We start from the raw sequence: 15,219 nt of genomic DNA, 5'->3' as shown, positions 1-15,219 counted from the left end.
ATAGTCACTAATAAGGGAGGAAATATAACGTTTTTACAAAGGACTTTTTGATGCAAATTTTCTGTTTATTACAGGCATCCTCACAGATTCAAATACGACCAGTACTTCATGACTAAATACGGTTTTATTTAGGCTAAATTATGCATAATACAAACATAAAAGTCAGATTCTATCTATAAACAGAACTTGTAATGTGAAACACATCCATATTCTGTTTTCAGTTCATAATTGAACTGTCTGCAGACACTACCCTTAGGCCTTGAAATTCAAATGAGCACATACCGCGAAGAATACAAAAATGATTATTCTTTTTGCCGTACCTGTAAGTCACTGAACGGTATGTCCTTGTTCTTGGATTTGTTTGCCTTATTGTAGCACTGAAAAATAGGAAACAAAATCATGTCGTTATTAATAACAAGGACATTTCAAATTTGAATGGCTACATCGTTGCAAGAATTGCTTTTAAATTTATAACGGCAGGGCAAATATCAAATGTATTAGATGTTATGTATTCATAATGTTGTAGGTGATAACACCTTAAATAATTTACATACTTAAACATGGAGCCTCCGATAATTATTCAAGACAGAGTTTTATAATTATGACTGTCACCAGATTGATCAAAATTAATCTCCAGAATTAAGTAACAAAGGGGGATAACCATTAGCTATTCCAGAAAGAGTTCTGGTTCTTTTGCTACATTGCCAGCCCGTAGTTTCAAAGTAATTGTAAGTGCAAAAATGCAAAACTTGTAGTACAATAAAAGATCTTTTTTTCTCATCTATCATAGTGTACTGACAGATAAAACACCAAAAAAGCGATGAAGAATAAGTTCAGAAGTTGCAAATTTTTTCTAATTAATCAAGGTCGGTCATGATCTTTGTTTTCAATCCGATGATGGATGGAACATTTCTTTTAACTGTTTTAACATTTTATGCCGAGTAATACTGAAATAAAACAAGAGCTGTCGGATGACAGCGCGCTCGACTATTCGAAGAATTGATTGAAGAATGGGGTCAAAATATTTCCACAGATATTCAGACAAAAGAAATAAATAGATTAGACAAACAATGTTCCTGTATTTCTTGGATTTCGATAAGACTTGCACTAAATGGCAATGTATGAACCAATTTCAAAGTCCAAAAAGGGCCATAATTCAGTCAAAATATTTATGTACTCTTGTCTACAGATGAAAATCTTGATGATAAACAAGTGTTCAAAGTTTAAAAGCCATATGTCAAATAGTTTTGACAAAACGTGAACTTGTATGAAAACAGAACCAATTTCAAAGTTCAAAAAGGGTCATAATTCAGCCAAAATAGATGACAGTGTTATGTACTCTTTCCTACAGATAGAGACTATTATACTAAACAAGTGATAAAAGTTTCAAAGCCGTATATCAAAAACTCTACACAAAATATGAACTGGTACGAAAAACTTAACCAAGATTTCTAAGTAAAAAGGGGCCATAATTCAACCAAAATCCTTGATGGAGTTATGTACTCTTGCCTATAACTGGACACGGTGATGGTAAACAGGTGCTGAAAGTTTCAAAGCTTTATCTCAAAAGACTTGTCAAAATATGAACTGGTGCGAAAAATTAACCCAGATTTCTAAGTTAAAAAGGGCTATAATTCAGCCATAATCCTTGATGGAGTTATGTGCTCTTGCCTATAACTGGACATGGTGATGGTAAACAAGTGTTGAAAGTTTCAAAGCTTTATCTCAAAAGACTTTGTCAAAATATGAACTGGTACGAAAAACATAACCAAGATTTATAAGTCGAAAGGGGCCATAATTCAGCCAAAATCCTCGATGGAGTTATGTACTCTTGCCTATAACTGGCCATGGTGATGGTAAACAATTGCTGAAAGTTTCAAAGCTTTATCTCAAAAGACTTTGTCAAAATGTGAACTGGTACGAAAAACTTAACCAAGGTGTGACGCCGACGCCGTGGTGAGTAGGATAGCTCTACTTATTCTTCGAATAGTCGAGCAAAAAATGTATGGGGCGGACAAATTATAAAAAAAATGGTAACGGTGGTCACAGAGAATTACTTAAATACTAAACGTATCCATAACGTCGTTTAATGGCAATAATTTTAATGAAAGAATACATTCAGTTGTAAAGAAACTTGTTGTTTGAAACTGTATCAAATTTGTGTTTAGAATAAAAGGCAAAGTATTTAGATGTCAATTCCGTTTCGACAAGAAATGTTTTACTTTATTTATTATGCTGCTTAGAAAATACTTTCCTATGTTAACAATACGTTAGGCATACTTGCCGTTCTCTATCTTTTGAAATAGTTTGCCTAGGCTTAAACTGGTGTGGTGTGTTTCATGTTGGGGTTTGATGTTCCTTGATCTTCGTAAAGTTTTAAATATTAAACACAATGATTTCGTATTGAGAACTTCTATTATTGAATGGCCATTTGTTCAAACATGTGTGGGTACCAATGTAGAGTCTTCGACATTCCGCAGTCTAGCTGAATGTCCTCCTCATTCATTGATTTTCTTTTCGTTTCTCTTGTTTTTCTGTGACACTGACATAATTTAAGGTCGTATGGCGATTTTGCATATTTTGATGTAGCAGCATGACTTTTGTCCTCTTTTAAGTATCATTTTGGACACAGGAGGGCACCTTGGTAGAATCACCGATGTTCCCCACGCTAGCTGGGTGGCTTCCACACATGTAACAATTTTGCACCCTTAGTGAGTTTTCGAACCAAACGTATCTTCAACATTACAACTGAATACTTACATAGCAGGCAATTCCTACTGCAAGTATAACAACGACCACAACAACTACTACAACAATGATTATTGTTGTGGTGTTGTCATCGTCGTCAGGTGTTTTTTCAGTTGCTGGTCCTTCTAGTTCTTCTGCTGTAACACCGCTAGTTATAGTTCCTGATGAAGCAACGATACTTTCACCATCTACCTCTATAACCAGTTCACCCGAATTTGCCTGGAAAGTAAGACTCATTTTGTCCAATAAAGTACTTCACAGCATAAATGATTGTCGGTCCTAACTATTTACTTTAGCCGGACATTCGAGCATTACGTTATAAGACAGTAATATTTGATATGCGGGAACATAATAAAACTATTTACAGCTTGCCTGCAATATTCAACTCACACATAGTATAAAACCATTAAACTTAACTTGCAGTGTAAATATTACAAAACTTAACGAAAATCTGTAATTCTAACTTCAAGCAGCCGGCTTTATTAATGTTACCTCCGCTTGTATGTCTGCTGCAATTGAGCTTAATTCGGAAGTTCCAGAATCTGCACCACATTCGGCCGCATTGCATTTTTCTATTTCCACATCTGCAATGATGCTTCCATCGGAATACTACAGAACAGAATAATTTATTATTGTCTTATTGAAAGAAATCATATGCGTTCAAATCAATTTGTGTATCACTGTCGCATAAATTGCATAATTCTTATAAAATAATCTATGTATTGGTAATTTCCAAATTATTTTGAATTTGTTACTTAACTATTCATTGGAATCTTGTCAGTATTTAAGATAAGAGACTTGGTCATACATTTTTCTGTGCCCATTCGCTATTATTTTAAATCTCTTAAATAACATTAAGTAGAATAAAATCAAAATCGGATGAATACACTTCCGTCATCTGAGCTAATGGTGAGGGTTGCAATATTCAAATCACACATAGTATGAAATTATCAAACTTAACTAGCAGTGTAAATATTAATAGAAAACGTGTGTGAAAACAAAATGCGTACTTTGACTTTTGACACCTTCAGTGAACCTCTGGATTCAATTTTAGTTACAAATGTCCTGAAAATAAGAAAACATACTGACAGTTTGGAAATAAAAGATGGATGTCTACATACAGAAGTGACAAGGCGTAAGCAGTGTGCGTCTTAATTTTGGTGAAATAATTGCAACAATTCTCGTTGCTTCGCAATATTTCTTGTTGCTTTCAGAAAAAAGAAAACGATCATGAATTCTAAGAACAAAGGTTAAAAAAGAATAATAGTGTTGTTCGAATTTTATCAATAATTCATTCTCCTATCATTTAAATGTTGAATATGCTGAGATGGTCTGCTCTTCCTTCAGATTTATGTGAAAACTTTCGAAATTTAGAAACGTTTTTCTGTAGGCTTGCAATAGAAATACGAGGAAATTTTAAAGTGACTCCGTGCGTTTTAGACACTTTTTTATCTACACTGTAATACTATTTTAGTCCATGAAAACTCTCAAAGGTTTTTTTAAGTGAACATCCCTTCGAATAACTAGAGCTATCACTAAAGGTGATGAATGTACCCCCGCATGCACTGACAGTACATTGCAATTTGACACAAGATTGCATAATTATGTAGACTGTATGTATACAGTATAGTAACAAAAAACAAAGTCCCATAACTATGCAGAATATTTATCTAAAAGAACGTAACATGCACCATACACAACTAGGGGTGGTACAGATCACTTGTGTGAAGTTTCATTAAATTGTGTGTATGGGTTCGGAAGATTAGGCGCGCACAAGATTGCATATGCAGGCTGTATGTACACAGTATGTTAACAAGAAACCAAGTCCCATAACTCTGCAATTTTTTTAAAGAACCTAACTATCCCATGCACAACTACTGTTGTTACTGATCACTTGTGTGAAGTTTCATTAAATTGTGTCAAGGGGATGAGGAGAGATGGTGCGCACAAGATTGTGTCTATGTATATAGTACAGTAACAAAAAACAAAGTCACGTAACTCTGCATTTTTTTTCTGAAAGAACCTAACATGCCACATGCACAACTACTGTTGTTACTAAGTTTTGTGTGAAGTTTCATTAAATTGTGTCAAGGGGATGAGGAAAGATGGTGCGCACAAGATTGTTTCTATGTATATAGTATAGTAACAAAAAACAAAGTCCCGTAACTCTGCAATTTTTTTTATCTGAAAGAACCTAATATGCCCCATAAACAACTACTGTTGTTACTGATCACTTGTTTGAAGTTTCATTAAATTGTGTCAAGGGGATGAGGAGATAAGGTGCGTACAAAATTGTGTCTACGGACAGACGGACAGACAGACGGACGGACGGACGGACGGACCGACCGACCGACCAACAGACAGACAGACTGAAACCAGTATACCCCCCTTACAACTTTGTTGTTCGGGGGTTACAATAAGTGGTACTGCCCAAATTGAATGATGGACCAGTCAATTAAAGAATTTTAGCAGGCTGGAGGTTAATATAAAATGGAAGATAATTTACTGTACTTGGTACACATTAACGTATCTATTTAACAATACCAATTTTCGATATCTTATATGATTAACTATCACCTGCTATCTGTTTAAAAAAGAAGAAATTTTGAGATTGATGGAGGCATGTCCATTTTTGTAAAAACAAGAAAGTAGTCTGTAAGAACATCTTATGAAAGTATTGTACAGTAGAGGTAATGAAAAGCGCCCCCTCCCCCACTCCTTCCCCCAAGATCCGGTTTTGCACATCTCTGATATAGGAGAACACTGAACGGACTTCACAGCCACAGAAGACCATATATTATAAAATACTCAGGTCCAGAGGTCGTAAGCTTGAATCCCGGATAGGATCGATGTGGTGCACATTTAAGAAACACTGGTAAATGTTAACAAGCAATATTGTGTAACTTAGTATTACCTGTTAAACTGCTTTTGCTGTCCTGTAGTCATTTCACTCCACAGTTTATTTAGAAACCTAATCAGCATATTCAAACGTTGAAGAATCGTTTTTCTCTGTACCGAACCTGTACAAATAAAAACTCTTTAAAGTGTTTCTATGACGCAAACAAATTAATACGTACTGCTCAAATTTGCATTACATGAACAGGATTCGTTTAGCAACGTTATTTGTCAGAAAGGTGGCTTATTTGAATAAGCAAAACAGTGATTTTTCATCATACAGTAAGACAAAAAATGATGTTTCTAATGTTACTATTAAAACATGTAATAAATTCAATAAACTTACATTTTCTGGCAATATTTACCTAAATATAAAGCCCTGTAATTTCTGTATACTCAATTTACTTAAGCAGATGCATTGCTTGTTTATGTTTCACAATACGTGTACCTGACATTTTGTTAAAATGTACTCAAAATCGTAACCACTAGATCAGCTGTCTTGTGGACAGCCTAGTATCTTATTTTGATGAAAATGCGAAACAATTTGAATTCATTTATAATTAATTTCCATTTTACTTGGATTCAGTGATACATATTGTCGATCTAAACTTAGCTCGTGGAGTGCTTATCCAGCGCATGAATTTTTGAGCAACATAGTTTAGACGACTGCAGACTCTGTGCTTCCTGAATAACTGAAATATCGTTTGGTTATTGCCACACATATTTACGCATTTAAAATATTACTTACCGCACTCAATGTTGTTGACATTGCGGCCAGTTTGAGCATTTCCGACCCTACGTCCGTCTGTAGCATTCACACAGTAGCATTGGTTCCCCATACATTCAGCGTAATAAGCTCCGGATTCACTGCACTTTAACTGTTTCACATTTTCTGGTAATTTCCCATTCTATAAAGAAAGTGTTTCCATTATTTCTTGGACTTAAATGCATCACGATTACTGATTTAGAACCCAGCAGATGATCACTTATAACTAAATTAAACGCATAGAAATAAGAATTAACTAGTATAACATACGAAATTAATTAGTTTCTTTCTGACTCTTAATAGACATTTTGAATAAGACCCTTCTATGAAGCACAGGGTCACACCACCATACAAAGGATAAATATTATTATTATCAAATATTTACAATTATAGTCCTTTCCATTGGTATAGATTTAGGCACATGATTAATGACAAAAAGTCTTATTGACTCAAAGGCGGAGCAAAAAATAAAACAAACGAGTTGACCTCTAGCTATGACGTCATTACGGTTTGACGTCAAAACAATGCGACATCGTGCACAATCTACTATGCCTGCAGAAGCTTATATTTTATTTCTATACTTATAAGTTGGCTGTGTTTAATAATAAATCAATTGATGTCTTTTAGTTTCGATCGATGTAAATTGACCTCACCAAACGGCCACTATTGTATATTGTCTACTTGTTGAGTCATGAAAATAATTGAGTCATGCCATGAGAAAACCAACATAATGGCTTTGCGACCAGCATAGATGTGCTGTCTGGTCAGGATCCATGCTGTTCGCAAAGCCACTATGTTGGCCACTCATGGCGCGGCTCAATTATGTTACGTACGTTTTTCACCCTTTCGCTCCATTCCTCGAGCTTGATATTGTGCCGTTCCTTCTCGCACTGAGATTGTACTTGAAAATAGAAAAAAATAAGATAAGACAACTGTTGTTTAAGGGTCACAATCATCGTATGGCATTCATCGTTAGTTTTAGGTAGAGTGAAATGCGGCTTATGTTGGCAATCACCAGTATACAATAGATCGGAATTAAAACAAGAAACAGACAGAACAATAAATAAAGATTTTCATTAGGTCCATATAACCCAATATGACGTTTGCAGACATGAAACTTGCTCATGTTCACTTCCATTTGATGGAAACTGTAGGAGGATTTCAGTAGGCAATGTGTTGATGTTAGTTGTATTTCAAAGCCCTAGAAACGGGCCAAAAGCTCTAAAACCGATAATCAGATATAAAAGTCCCCTTGACATGTACATGATCACTTATGATGATGATCTATCCCAAGTTTCATTTGAGTCGGATGAAAACTGCACTTGATACACAATATACAGATAGCTGAAACAAGCTAAATTTAAAAAGAAGCATAACTAAAACATAAAATAGATCTGATATGGATATTATGAATATGTACATGTCCACATCACGTTGATTGCTTTATACCAAGTTTCGTTTGAACTGGATGAAAATTACAGGTGCTGTTAAGTATACATGAAAGTTTGACGGACGGACGGAGAGCTGAATCTTTATAGGCCTCCCAGGTTTTCAGCCCCGGGGACTCAAACAATCAAATATAATCATGATTTGATTGTTTGTTTGTTTATTTTGGCTTTAAAGCTATTGTTCAACAGTAAATAAGTTATGAAATAGCGGACAGACGGACATTTAACCTAACTCTGTACCGGTAGAAACCTGTTCTCCGCAAGTAACTGCCAACTTCCCCATACGAATCAGATGTGAAAGACAAAGTATTTCATACATTATGTTTTCCATCCAATTTCGGAGAACATACGCCTCACCGGAAATTGAACTCACGGCCCTGCGATCCACAGCTCTGCGCTCTACCTACTGAGATAAGCGGGCAGGCAACTGACTATCAACGTCACATTACATCAATGAATACAGACAGGCGCAGCATTGCCAGCCTTTCACTTCAAGTGAGACTACCCTTCTCTGGAAGATCTGTGTTTAGGCAATCAAAACGCAACAAAAGATAATACAATGACTTAGACAAGTGATGAAAAAACGATGATACTGCGTAAGTAGAAATCAAGAAATACTTTCCTCTATACAATTAAGCATCAATAGAGCTTAATAAATCTGGCATGAAAATGACCTTTACAAGGCGTGAAAACGCACCATATATTGATATGGACTACATTTGATATATCCGTTGAATTACTGCCTTCTAATGTAACTTTGAAATTGGTGAACGTGCAAGCCAAACAGTTAACTGCTCTGTCACATGTGAACTTGCCATTAAAACGGTTAACTAATCTGTAATTACTGAACTTACAAGCCGAACAGTTAACTACTCTGTCATTGGTGAACTTGCAAGGCAAACAGTTTATTAATCTGTAACTACTGAACTAACGAGCCAAACAGTTTACTCCCGTCATTGGTGAACTTGCCAGTCTACCATTTTTTTTACAGTTAACCAATCTATTAAAAGTGAATTTGAAAGTCACACTTAACTACCCTGTAATTACTGAACTTGCCAGCCAAGCAGTTAACTATTCTGTAACTACTGAACTTACCAGTCAAATATCCTCTGTCACTGATGAAATTGACAGCCAGACAGTTAACTACCTTGTCACTGGCAGCGAAACAGTTGCATACTCTGTTCGCTAAGACATGATAGCTAAACAGTTAATTTCTCTGTCATTGGTAAACTCGCTAACTAAAAAGTTAACTACTCTGTAATTACTGAACTAACCAGCCAAATAGACTCTTTCATTGATGAAAGTGACAGCCAAACAGTTAACTATTCTGACACTTGCGATCTTGACAGCGAAACAGTCGCATACTCTGTTCGCCAAAACATGACAGCTAAACAGTTAACTACACAGTCATTGGTAAACTCTCTAGCAAAACAGTAAACAACTTTATCACTGGCGAGTTTGTAAGCCGAACAGTAAACTTCTCTGTAATTGGTAAACCTGCCAGCCGAACAAATAACTTTTTTTTTCATTGCCAAACTTGCCAGCCAAACAGTTAACTACTCTGTCATTGACCAACTTGCAAAGCAAACAGATAGATACTAATTCACCGACCAACTTGCCAGCCAAACAGTTAACTACTCTGCTGTTGTAGAACTTGCAAGCCAAACAGTTAACTGCTTTATCAATTGTGAAATTGCCAGTTAAACAGATAAACACTCTCTCATTGATAAACTTGTCGGGGAAATAGTTAACTTCACTGTCATTAGTGAAATAGCCAGCCAACGTTAGCTACTCCGTCATTTGTCATCTAGCTTGCCAAACAGTTAACTATTCTGTCATTGACCAACTTGCAAAGCAAACAGATAAATACTCCGCCATTGGCCAACTTGCCAGCCAAACAGTCAACGTCTCTGTCATTGATGAACTAGGTAGTTTACTACTCTATTATTGGCAAACTTACCAGCCGAACAGTTAACTACTCTATCATTGGCGATGTATTCTTCTTTGCATGTACATTTATTGATCCGGCACACTGCGCTAGGAAATTGTTTGCATTTATCTATACATAACTTTTCTGTGGGACACTTCTGCTTGCCTTGGCCAGCTGGGCAGCTTTGACCTATAAGTTAAGTTCAAACTATTATGACGATGCAATTTAAAATCAGATAGAAAAATCTATACTTATTAAATTTTCATTAATTTTTAATAAAATCTGATGTTGATTTTTTTTTTCATACAGTTATTGTTCAATACGATTTTCTATTGTGAAATGCTTGCAAAAATACATGCAAGTTGTACGATTTTAGGGAATGTTTAAAAATATTAACCAATAGAGTTTGCATATGAATAAAAACTTACAGTACAACCAGTAAATTAACTTTATCACAGAACATATAAAAACCTAAAGCTCGCACATATACTGAGAAAATCATTAATTAAATAAAAACTGAAAATAAATTATCATCTATAACAAGTTCCATTTTGCGTTGGACCACTTTCTCAACAGTTTTGTACGTGATACAATTATTGGTGTAACAGTTATTATTTCACATTTAGTGGTATGTCAAATAATATCTTCAGTTTTTTTTGTTTTGTTTTTTTCTTTTTTAGTGAATGGGTGAAGAATAACAATGACATATAACTGTCAATGTTATATTGCAAAGCTAAACCTTCATACTGTAATTGAACTTTCGCTTTCTTCGCTTATAAACTTTTAGACAAAGATTTTGGATGACGTCATCACCTTGTGTGTGTTAAATTTGATGACTTGAAATAAAAAGAAAAGTTGTTTGTTTGACATGAAAGTTCAAAGGCCGTTCATTTATGAACAACAACATATTTCATATTTTAACTTGTCCGCTTTTGAAAATTACGGTGTTCCGTTTGAACTACAGACTTATTCCTGCACCCAATACCTTAAAAGTCGAAATCACGACAGTACGATGATGAAACTCAAAGCCACGATGGTGAAAGTCGTAATCAAGATGTCGAAAAAACGAAACTAAGTCGGTGAAAGTCGAAATCAAGAAACCACGATGATGAAAACGCGATATCAATTCGCACTTTCACCATCGTGGCTTTGTGTTTTCATCATCGCTGAAATAAATGTACAGTATGTTACAATCTAACTTACATGAGGTACAGACATTATTCTCGTCTACCTTTCTGTCATCCCCACGTCCATTGCCTTGGTTAGCGTTACCTTCACAGTTGTTACATATACCCGCTCCATCGTCACAAAATTTTGCGGGTTTGTTACCAGTACAACCTAATAAAACAATTTCTTCATGTTTTAAATACATCTTATGATAAACAATGCCACAGGTGTTTGTACACTTGCAGAAACACATTTCGTTTTCTTAGAAAACGCAAATTATTCAGTTCACATACCAAAATAGTTCAGATAATTTTTCAAAAGGTTCAAAAACAAGTTATGTTTTATTAACACTGCCTGCTTTGGGACAAGTCGGTGCCACAGACCATACAACGTTATGGTATACTGACATCTCATTCATCACAGTCGTGTAATATGCACAGTGAGCTGCCTCTTAACGAAGGAACAATAGAAATCATCATTTAACTAACAGCCATTTACACGTCATTATCCAGATGAATATTATCATAAATTCAATGACACCTTGAAGCTAAAAATAAAATCCTTCATACCACACTGTTACCCTAACTTACGTTTAGTCTGTGTTCTTATTGCCTTCACAGCTTCTCCGTCTAAAAAAATAACAGACAATAAACTGAGACATTTTTTTAGATAAGACCGTACTAAAAACAATGCAGCAACTAGACAGTTGAAAATAGTAATCAAATGTAATCAGAAAAACGTTCTACATTTGAGCCGTGCCACGAGAAAACCAACATAGTGGCTTTGCGACCAGTATGGATCCAGACCAGCCTGCACATCCGCGCAGTCTGGCCAGGATCCATGCTGTTTGCCAACAGTTTCTTTAATTCCAACAGGCTATGAAAGTGAACAGCGTGGATCCTGACCAGCTGCGCGGATGCGCAGGCCGGTTTGGATCCATGCTGGTTCGCAAAGCCACTATGCTGGTTTTCTCATGGCGCAGCTCATTTGCAGTCTCAGCTATGAGATTAGCAAACTTTCTGAAGCATTAATTTATACATTTATAGACAAAATTATCTGACAGAGTAAAGTTAGTTTAATGTTTGCTGTCTTACTTTTGAAGTTTATAAGGTTTTGTAGCTTAAATGATACGCTTATTATAATAGTAGCTTGATCTGGCGCCTCGTGTGATCCGACCTGGCAAAATCCACGAGTCTCAGAGCTGAATACAAAATCCCAGATCTAGCAACCGTTGTAATGACTCATCCTTTTAGTTGGTCGGAATCATTGTTAAAACAATTTATCAACGTTAAAATAGGTCATGCATATTTGAATTAAAAAAGTCCGGCGACGTGCAATACAAAAGGTACAATACCGATTTTATCTGTCTGTTCGTATGTACTTGTAAAATGTAAGCCGTTGTTTTGTCAGAAGTCATATAGGTAAATAATAAAAAAACACTAATTAGGATTTAAAACTTTGCTCAAATACTAATAATACAATATAGTCCTGTAGATATACTGGTTTGATACCAAACTTGCCACATACCATACACTTTGGTACACAGTAGAAGGATTCAAGTTCGAAATAAATATAATAAAAATTCAAAAGCAGGTCCTATAGCTTTAGATTTAAAAACAAAATCTGTATGATTCAGCGGGACTGTAACACTATGGTACGTCAATTTTGAACAGTATTTTTTTACTGCGGAAAATATGATTCTAATGTAAAACCTGCTTTATAGAACAAATGTATTCTGTTTGAAAGCATTAGATATACTGTGAACATACAGGGGAACTAGAACAAAGTATTTTAATAATCGGAATATAAATAAAATACTTGCCTCTCTCACATTTCAAGTGTGCACCATCTGCTTCAGAATTATCAACTGTCGCTCCTGTTGCACGATTTACACATTTACACATTTCACCATTACATTGTTTAGGACTGAACTTCCCGTCAGCATCGCATATGGGCTCAAACTTAGTATCAATGTTGTCTGGGTCTACAGTAAAGGAAACAAAGTTATACTATACTGAATCTATGTTAAGCTTTGCCATCAGTTGCCTTTTAGGCAAGAAAAAAAACCATAAAAGGTGTTGAAACAAAAGTCTATTGTTCTTTCCCGATTCGTTTTACATCCGTGAAAAATGTCTCGTCCATTAAGCATATGTGTATTTTAAGAAACTGAAAGTGTTAAACACGCAAGTACTTATCAAGCAAATGACCATTGTGATTATGTTGTAAACGTCATCTCTGGCGTTTCTACTATTTTCAGAAATGTTTGTTCTCAATATGATATTTGCCGAAATCTACCAGCTCAAGGATGGCAAACGTAGATCCAATTTGACATGATCTACAGTGAATTAGGTTCTTGAATTCTAATGTGAAAGATTTATCGTCTATCTTTATTTGAATTATAATTATCAAAAATAAGTCTTCCATCGGTCCAAGCACAGTCATAATTATTGTAAAATGCGATAATGGCTCAAGAATAAAACAGTGACTTTCATGAGAGAAGACATTAAGGTAATAATTTGATTCGATATATCTTTTCACAAATAGCCTTCTAGTTGTTAAATTCAATGGCAAAATGAGTGTTGCCTTTTAGGTTCGGTATATATGACAATTTATCTACCTTGAAAAGGTAGGATTACCGCGGCCAATATAACTCATTCAAATGCCGATAAATCTTCATGTATCGGACCAACGAACAGACAATGATTGCATAATGAAAACGGCTAAACAAGATACAAGTAAACATGCAAAAGACCAAGCTCAGTACTTATATATATAACATATAACAGCAACAAGCAGAAAAAAAATTAACATTGACTGATATATACATATACACTTTATGATTTTCTTGTGATATTCAGTAGATTTTATCAATATAGAAACATACCCATACAAACAGCGTTTCCATCTTTGATAAAACATCTTTGACCATTTCCACATCTGACAGTCTGTTACAATATTAAAGTGTTGTTAACAAGCACAAAAGCTTTTACTGTTCCGAGATAACATGTTTTCAAACTTATAATTAAAATAAAAGTTTTTATCATGAAATTTTCTTATGTCAGTAGATCTATTGATATTCATAAAATAATATAATGTACATATTTTCTGCACTGCCTTCTATCTATTTGCTTAATTTCATGGGGAAATTAATGCTCCTTTTATGTTTCTTCTGAATTCATTTTTGTCTTATATCTTGCTACCAGAATTTAACTTAGCAACGAAATGAAAAAGCATGTATAAATATTATATAGTCCTTAACCGCTGCTTTAATTTCAATAAGATTATATTTAGCATGATTTTCCAGGTATTCCCTGATCAAGATTTTTTGTGGACATAAGGGTTCGATAAAAGGACAGACGGAGGACAATCCTGTTATCCCCTCTGAATATGAAATAGTATATACAGTAAAATATACTCACAGCGCACTTTGACAAAACATTATTTCTTACACCTGAAAGTAGAGAAAAATATACTCAATAACAATTATTATCAAATTTTCAATTGCCAGCTTAACTTTTAACTTGCTGTCGGCAAGGGATTCTGCCTTTGCGACCAGCACAGACCAAGATCAGCCTGCACATCATGTTCTGCACTGTACGCTGTTCAGTCAGTATATTTTCTGTGGCCATCCATTTGAATGATAAATGGTACTGCCCAAACTGAATGATGAACCAGTTCATTTTAGAAATCTAGCCGGCTAAATCTGTGGCAGAGTTTGCAAAACAAAAATATCTAGGAAAACTAACTGATGAGTAAATATAAGCATATAAATCTGGTAACATTCCGCTAAACAGTACTATTGAGAGTAGTTTGTAGAACACATATGGCTCGAATATTTCCTGTAATTTGAATATGTATGCTGTGACCTGACCTTGACTTTGTGACCTTAATCAACAGGGGTCATCTACGGAGTATAAACATCTACTGAGTACATCTACTGAGTAAAAACAATAGTCCTGTGAAGATTGACAGCCACAGACCAGAACTTTGTCCAGTTATTGATCAGGAACAGTTCTAAATATCAAGCTTACTGTGACCCTTCTGGTACAGCCATCAAAATGATATATAGGAGTCATTTCTTGACCATAAGCTCTCAATCTATAAACCTTGAAAGGCCAAAGGTATTTAAAATATTGGTCGCAAATCGTTTTCAGTTTCCAGGTCACTCTCATCTTATCCGCTGATCTGCTGACGCCAAAATCATTAGGCGTGATAGGTTTACAAAAGGCAGTTATTTCAAGCAGTTTGTGAAACATTTTTGAAAA

At 35.1% G+C, this 15,219-nt stretch overlaps 1 protein-coding gene across 1 annotated transcript in view; it reads right to left on the bottom strand.

Moving 5' to 3' along the window:
* The window catches only part of LOC123555153 (uncharacterized), a 92,055-nt gene that overhangs the window by 2,275 nt on the left and 74,561 nt on the right, over positions 1-15,219 (bottom strand). Inside the window, exons 47-59 of the mRNA XM_053525307.1 lie at positions 14,374-14,405; positions 13,839-13,899; positions 12,777-12,938; positions 11,545-11,583; positions 10,991-11,125; positions 9,818-9,976; positions 7,243-7,310; positions 6,392-6,551; positions 5,663-5,768; positions 3,759-3,813; positions 3,241-3,357; positions 2,761-2,967; positions 321-377 (exon numbers count right to left, since the gene is read on the bottom strand). Coding sequence (XP_053381282.1) covers positions 321-377; positions 2,761-2,967; positions 3,241-3,357; positions 3,759-3,813; positions 5,663-5,768; positions 6,392-6,551; positions 7,243-7,310; positions 9,818-9,976; positions 10,991-11,125; positions 11,545-11,583; positions 12,777-12,938; positions 13,839-13,899; positions 14,374-14,405 — 1,358 coding nt within the window. The remainder of the gene's footprint in view (positions 1-320; positions 378-2,760; positions 2,968-3,240; positions 3,358-3,758; positions 3,814-5,662; positions 5,769-6,391; positions 6,552-7,242; positions 7,311-9,817; positions 9,977-10,990; positions 11,126-11,544; positions 11,584-12,776; positions 12,939-13,838; positions 13,900-14,373; positions 14,406-15,219) is intronic.

Source organism: Mercenaria mercenaria, chromosome 15 (assembly GCF_021730395.1).
Source record: "Mercenaria mercenaria strain notata chromosome 15, MADL_Memer_1, whole genome shotgun sequence".
NCBI lineage: Eukaryota > Metazoa > Mollusca > Bivalvia > Venerida > Veneridae > Mercenaria > Mercenaria mercenaria.
The sequence above is the reverse complement of the archived record's forward strand: the minus strand, read 5'-3'. Positions and strand labels throughout refer to the sequence as shown.